The sequence below is a fragment of the Haliotis rubra genome, unplaced genomic scaffold (genome assembly GCF_003918875.1).
Source record: "Haliotis rubra isolate DU_JTF1 unplaced genomic scaffold, ASM391887v1 Scf98, whole genome shotgun sequence".
Classification (NCBI taxonomy): domain Eukaryota; kingdom Metazoa; phylum Mollusca; class Gastropoda; order Lepetellida; family Haliotidae; genus Haliotis; species Haliotis rubra.
The window spans coordinates 2,261,339-2,269,224 of NW_025767723.1; the positions used below are offsets into that span (position 1 = coordinate 2,261,339).

The 7,886-nt window shown below is 38.3% G+C and overlaps 1 protein-coding gene across 1 annotated transcript; it reads left to right on the forward strand.

Annotated features, from left to right (window-relative positions):
* Nucleotides 1-375: 375 nt before the first annotated feature.
* Nucleotides 376-7,154, forward strand: LOC124265493 (sialate O-acetylesterase-like). Its single transcript, XM_046700288.1, has 8 exons — nucleotides 376-663; nucleotides 1,006-1,144; nucleotides 2,579-2,762; nucleotides 3,113-3,225; nucleotides 3,686-3,819; nucleotides 4,733-4,836; nucleotides 5,313-5,453; nucleotides 6,860-7,154. Exons 1-8 carry the CDS (start codon nucleotides 376-378, stop codon nucleotides 7,152-7,154), a joined length of 1,398 nt encoding a protein of 465 aa, XP_046556244.1.
* The last annotated feature ends 732 nt before the right edge of the window (nucleotides 7,155-7,886 follow it).

Sequence of the window (7,886 nt, forward strand, 5' to 3'; positions counted from 1 at the left end):
TTTGGGAAGTGTTCAGATATTAGTGGACATTTTTGGGCATAATCTTAAATATTGATATTGTTTTGGCTATGCTTTTGAACCTTTGGCTCTGAATTTCTGTATTTACCACAATGAACAAGCTCAACTTTCCATTAATGTTTGCTCTTTTCATGATACAGATAGACATGTTTGATATTGGGTTTTCAGCATTTTAGCAGAAAATAATTGAATATCAATGTCCTTTTTCAAGTCGCTATCTTATTATTCTACTGACTACACATCCAGGTGAGCTACAGTGCCAGAACACTATATCTTATGATCCATATTAGTTTATGTGTCATTTCATCATCAGTGAAAGCAGGTTCGTTCAGCTTCTCGAAATCCTATGCTATTCATATGGTACTGCAACAAACACCAAAGAAGGCTACCATATGGGGGTTTGCATCACATGTGGGGGAAACTGTCACGGTACAGATATCTGGGAAGGGATCGGTGACAACGACAACAAGACACGGAGATAACGGTGCTGTTGTATGGTATGCGCAGCTTCCGCCAGTCAGCGCCGGTGGACCATACACCATCACAGCTACATCTAGGGAAGGGACGCTAGCTCTGTACGATGTCCTGTTAGGTGACATGTGGGTGTGTTCTGGACAGAGCAATATGCAATTCACGATGAGCATGGTGAGTTTTGTCAGGGCAATGTATGCCGTCAGATATTCTTGTTGTTTTGCTTTGGTTTTATTTTTGCAAGAATAGTCCTCCCTTGAAGGCCTACGTCCTTTTTATACCTTTTTGTCGTGTATGCGTATAAGGCCGAACGCAACAGTATTCACTTGGGGCCATCAGTGCTTTATGGTGTACTATTCATAAGGTTCCACGGTTATTTTGCCCTTTACACCAACTGGAATCTGTGTCTGGGGATAGTCACGACTATGTATTGTTATGCTCTAACGATATATATATATATATATTGTGTCGGAAATCTTTGAATGCGCTGGTTTATTGCACATGTTATATTTGTAGGATTTCAATGCAACTGCTGAAATCAACGACGCTGACCATTACCCCCACATTCGTCTGATGACAGTATTACATCATACATCTCTTAAACCGGTCACTGACTTTAATGGATGGTTTCAAAGCTGGTCAGTCGCTTCTCGGTGTAAGTAGAAATTGGAGCATTTTTGTGATGACAGTGATGGAAATCGTCTAGACGTACCTGTGGATAACATCGAACATTGGACATTAGCCATCGAACATCGAACATCGAAAAACACCCTTCATTGTGGACTGCACTATATTCGTCAATAGTATAATGAACTTCTCGTCCATCTAATCAGGTTAATAATGAAGGAAACTAATGAAACAGTAATATTCATCTTCCTTATTTGTTGAATATATGCCTCAATGGTTTGGTATTTGCATATCAAACGCAATATCTAAAGCGATGCTGAAATCTACACTTACTAATCGAATTCCCAACAGTAAAAGTGTCCAGAAATAGAACCAATGGCAAGCTCATGACAATGCAAAATATTAAACTTATAACGTATAACGGTATGTAGTCAGATCTCCTCAGTTTGGTAAATACATATGGACACAATTTATTGACACTGTCATTTAGCGTTTGAAGTCATACACGCATGGATCACTTGTCAATAGCTTCATTCAAAGAATATTTTGTGAAAGAAAATGTCTGGCACCTTGCAATCATACAAGGCGCGTCCAATATTTAGAAATGTTATCATTGGAATTCGATGTCCATATGTTTCTACGATTTGTAAAAAGCACATGACAAATTCAATATACACATATTTCTGAAAAAAAGAACTTGAATGAAATCAAAGACATTTCAAACATTAACAAGACATTATCAAAACTAAATCCAATACATTTAACATGTCATTATAACATTAAAGATTCGTTCGCGACATATTACAGTGTGTTTAGGCTTTTGCAAATGTAAAAAGGAGGAATTAAATGTTACGGTTAATAAATTGCCGTGACAAAAGGTTTAAGAGTCCCCTTTGAACCAGCAAAATAGAAAACAGACAAGTCTAAAATATTCAAAAATATATTGAACAAAAAATGAATGACAATACAGATTTCTAGTACAATGCAGTTGAGTCACAAATCTAAAATATTGGGTCACAAATATGAAATATTAACTCACCAAAGTCTTGGCATTCACGGTGAGAACAGATATACTTATTGGAGGTTGTTTACAATGACAGTAGTTGAATAGTCAAGCACGGTCTTGAAATGTTGACAGACAGACTTGGCGACGGTAGGCAGATGTATCAGCTCGATGACGGAAACATATGTGTATAACTCCAGTCATGTAATAAGTCCGTGTGTGCAAGGCAACATTCAGCCTTTATATAGCTCTTACACAGTTCTCGAGCATTCTAGCAAAGTTAGGCAGCATCATTATCAAATCGGTGGAAAACTCCACGGCATGATGAAAGCTGTAAATAAACAAGATTGCCAAGAAGATTGCATTTAGTCGGGGATGAATTTGCTTCCTTATTTAACTTTATTTAATCCTTTTTGGAGATGAAATTTTGGCTTCTTTCACATTGTTGATTTTGTTCAGATTCGGTGGGAGGAACGGATTGGGTACATTTCTCCGCGCTGTGTTGCCTCTATGGGAAGCATCTCTACAAAACATTGAAGTACCCCATTGTATTGATAGCAACAGCAGACGGAGGGACTATTGATGAAGCATGGTCGTCTCCAGACGCCCTGTCCAAGTGCGTCAGCAAAAATCAGATACCAAAGTGAGCATGAAAACGTTCTGGGGATTTTTTCGAACTGTTTTTAGTGCTTTCTTAGTCCAGGGTCATCACAGAGCTCTCGTAAGCCCAGGATCTCGTAACTTTTCTCGTAGCAATCGTACCTCCTATATTGTAGGTTTACGACAATCGTAGCGTTACGATAGTTTTGTGAAACCGGGTGCCTATGGGTGATAGCGATGAGGTGGCTAACTCAAAAAGTGTCGGTCCGAATCCAGGATGGGATCCAGCCACAAAAAGTACTAGATTTCTACTTTCCTAAGTAAGTGTGATCCGTTAGACATAATATTCAATCACTTATTCTGGAAAGTGAGTCATTGCTTGTTAATTTCCAGGCCCACGTACAATACCAATGGTGACGTGGACCACAACACCTATTCCAGTCTTTGGAATTCAATGGTGCATCCTCTTTTGCATACAACTATATATGTCGTCATCTGGTATCAAGGTTAGACTTCGAATGGTGATAACCATAACCAACCTAATAAGCATATAAATGGTTTGTTTTGTGCAAAGAGATTAATTTCAGCCAGGACTTCCTCATATTGATTGGGTAGAGGGGCTTTAAATACAATACACTCAAAAAACCAAAGTAATAATAATATTTAATGATACAGAACGACCCAAGGAATTAATAATTGTTGTTATTATTTATGTGTACTCAGAGGCAAAAGTTATTGTGACATGGAATTTTCTAATTGGTAATCTTGTGAATGAATGATGAGTATACATAGAATTTACACTGAAATGAATATATCGATATAACGAAACAGATTTCTCTAAATATTGCAATTACGTTATTCAAAGTCGCATGCTAAAAATCAGACATATTACTTCGATATCTCGTGGTTTAATATGTTAACAGAACAAAACCAAATTCTCTCGTTACACAATTCAATGTTTCACAGGTGAATCAAACCAGCAAAACGGACTCGACAGATACAGCTGTACATTCCCGGCTCTGATAGATGACTGGAGAAAAAAGTTTTCAGAAGCTACAAACGGTCAGACTTCCAATATGTTTCCCTTTGGATTTGTCCAGGTAGACAAAACTGTTTAACATATGTTATATTTGGGATTACACCATCTTAGTAAAGTACAAATTCTAGTACTTTTTGAGTTGAGTCCCATCAGGGATTCGAACCCACACCCTGACATGTACATTTGACCACTTTCTAAATGGCATTGTGTAATCATGACAAAAAAATTATTTAAAATACAGACTCGGAAACATAAATTTATGAACAGAAATATCGCATTCTCTTTACTAGGTCGACAGGTAGACAGCCGAATAAAAATGTCCCAATCAAACAATGGCACGCTGGTCGTTGGCTCCATAGCTCGTTTCTACTAAGCAGAGGTTCTTAAACCTATTAACAACTCGCCAGTGAAAATCCTTCCTGGCAGATATGGCTTATATCTTGTCTATATATAATATAAATGTGTATGATGATCGATATTGGCTGAGGTGTTTTGTCTCTTTCAACAGTTTAGTGGCTTTTGAAATAACATTATGAACTGACATGTCGTATTATCGTTACTTGGTGGACAGGTAGACAACAGATTGAAGATAATCAGGCAATATGCCCCATATTAAGCCTTTATATAATATAAACATTTGTGGTGATCGTTGGGGGCTTTTGCATTCTTCAACATTCCAATGGCTTTTTCAACATAAGCATGTCATATTTCACTCGGTATCAATCGTCATTAGTGTCAAGTTTTCCTATTTGTATGCAACTCGTTTATAGACAGAAACAAATACTTCTACAAGTTAACACACTATGATTGTATTGTCTGGATAAACATGTATTTGTGCATTCCAACACATTATGATTGTATTGCCTCTTGAAACATCTACTGGGACATATATACTTATACAAATAGTGATTGCATCTCTTCAGTTAGCTCCGTGTCGACACTGGAATGTCAATTCTTGATGGGCCATTTTGAAGTGGCACCAGACCTCTGACTATGGCTATGCCCCTAACGACAGGATGAAGAACACCTTCATGGCGGTGGCCATGGACCTGCCTGATTACAATTCACCACGTGGAAGGTAAATTGTCATCTCAAGAATATAATAGCCAATAATAGTTATCGAATAACAAAATTTTAAGCAAAATACCAAATGTATCTTTGGTTAGGTTCGTAGAACAGAAGAAAGGAAGAGTGATGCATGTCGCTATCAACATGTAAGACATGTATGATATTTCATACATGAAAGGAGATATTTCACTTTCACAAATGTCTTTTTTAAAAAGAAGTATACCTAACAATACTACACATGCTAAGGTCTCGACAACAGTCCCAGTCTATATTTCAACGTGAGATAGTTTGAGAGCAATCTGTTTCCGAAGTATTGTCCAATCTATTTCTCTGACATTCTGCTAATGATGATACCACTTACTCTGTGCAAATTATTAAATGTCCATACAATTAATGCAGTTCAAAATTACAGATTGTTTTCCACAAAAGCAGTTCAGCAAATTTCCTTCTGTAAATATTTTATGGAATTGCATGGTTTGTTTGCAGCATCCATCCCAGAAATAAGGCAGATATCGCTGAGAGACTGTACACCGAAGCCATGATTGTGGCTTACAAGAGAACAGAAATGCTAGACCACCGAGGACCATTCCCTACTGGGTTTACTGAAGTGGTGGATAAGATTGACTGACTGACTGAGTTTGGTTTTACGCCGCTTTTAGCAATATTCCAGCAACATCACGGCGGGGGACACCAGAAATGGGCTTCACACATTGTGCCCATGTGCGGATTCGAACCCGGGTCTTCGGCGTGACGGGCCAACGCTTTAACCATTAGGCTACCCCACCGCCCCTGATGGATAAGAAGACTGTACAGATTTCATATGCTAACACAAAGACAAACATCGAGAAGAGAAATAATAACGGATTTGAGGTACGTCAATGTTACATTGTAAGAGTGATCTGACGCATTTCAGCGATAATTCGACCAAAACAAATTATGCATTCATTGCAAAATGGTCACAGTAAATAGGTGAAGTAACTTTAACATATTCAATTATAGAATCAGATAACAGACCTTTGCTTGTACCTGTTGTGAACGGCCTTGATCTGAGCGGAGGTTTACTTCTACGGTTCCCATATCATGATAAGTTAAAATGAAACTTTATAATGCAATTGGCTCGCTCCAAATTTATACGTTTTATACAGGATTTATCTCGAGCGGTGCTTGACAACAGTCCCGTTTCTTACCAAATTAGCATATCTAATTTGCATACTTATATCACTGGGAATGACATATATATATTTATAGGTCATAACCATATGTCAGGGATAAAATGAGTTCAGTAAGGGACACTGTTGTCACAAATGGAGATGGTGTAGAGTAAATGTATTAGTGAATTTTCGTAAGAGCCGGATTAGAGCGTGTTCCAAGAACTTTACTGCCTGTCGCTGGGTCTGGTGATCAGGTTCGCCGACGTCGTCCCAGTAGTCATCGAACACCCATGACTTTGGGCATGTAGGATATGATATATAGAATGTCGCAAAAAGAATACCAAATCTTGACTTTCGTCAGAGATTCCTTTTGTTGTGTGGGGAACAATAGCTGTGGAAATTATTTCAATGGATTACTGAAAATCAATGATGACACCAGGTGTTTGCGACAAGAGTAAATGTGTCCTGCCCTACCGGTTATGCATTACATAGCGGCCAAATGTTGAAAACTATGTCATAACAGAAGCGTCATACAAGGGTTAAAATAGAGTGAGTTGGTGAGTAGGTTTCACAACGTTTTAGCAATATTACTCCAGCTGCATCCACAGTGTCGTTCACCTATTGAAACGAATATGAGAATCGAAACCGAGAATTTATTTATCCAATAGGCCACCATCCATCTAGATAAAACAAAGTCAAACAGGAAACCAAATGAAAACTCGATCCTTCATCTTTATGATTATGAGAGCAAACTTATACGTCATAATGATATTTTGTCTCTGTTTTGACGACATTATTCAGAGGCATAACCTTTTCAACATCTAGAAACCATTTACTGGTGTTTGCGACTTCGGGATAATGCCTGCAAAATGTTATTATTATTTTCATATTTTCTTTTGTGCAGGTGTGTTGTGTCCCGAGGAGGGATATATCTGATACCCGCAAGTTCTGTCCAATGACCTACCCTTCTAACCTGTGGAAGGCTGTTCCCATCACGGCTTCAGACTCAACGTCTGTAACAATCAACTACCACAATGCTTGCACCTCAAGCAACCCCTACCTTGGTGGTATCCGTTATGAGTGGCGGGAATCCCCCTGTGATATGAAGAAGTGTGCTGTGTACAACAAACTGAGCGGAAGTCCTGCTCCAGCCTTCATACACTTTGTCACCCTTTAGATGGATCTGGGACCTCAGTTGTATTGATATGTAATGTGAATATGTTATTCAAGGATATTTATGAATATAGTTATTTTACCGTGTTGTTGTCTTTTATGAACACATTTAACGAAAACCATAGATATCACTGAATTGTTTACTATAAATGTGGAAGATAGAACGTTGGCCACAAGAAGAAAACGATATTGCTGAATCTCTGGGTTCAACTGTTTACTAGTATTATTCCAGCTATATGACGGTTGTCTGTAAATAATTGTGTCTGGGCCAGACAATCCAATGATCAATAGCATGAACATCGATTTACGCATTTAGAATACGATGACGTGTGTCAACCAAGCCAGAGAGACTGACCATCCAATTCTGTTAGTCGCCTGTTACGACAAGCATGATTGCTTGAGACCAATTCTAACCCACATCTTCATGATTAGTTTCAAGAGTAGTTACTGTCAAAGGAGATGCATTGCTATGTGGACATGTGTCATTGGTTTCAAGCATTGCATTGAATTACATTTTGTATTAAATTTTACTATCTATGAGTGAGATACGCTATGCTCATTTTTAACTTCACATCCATGTATGTGCAAACCTAGGCTACCACTGATCTATCTATAGGTGACATACGCTATGCTCATTTTTAACTTCACACCCATGTGTGGAGAAACCTAGGCTACCTGTGTTGTATCTATGATTGAGATACGCTATGCTGCCAATGTTGTGTCTGTGAGACAGATT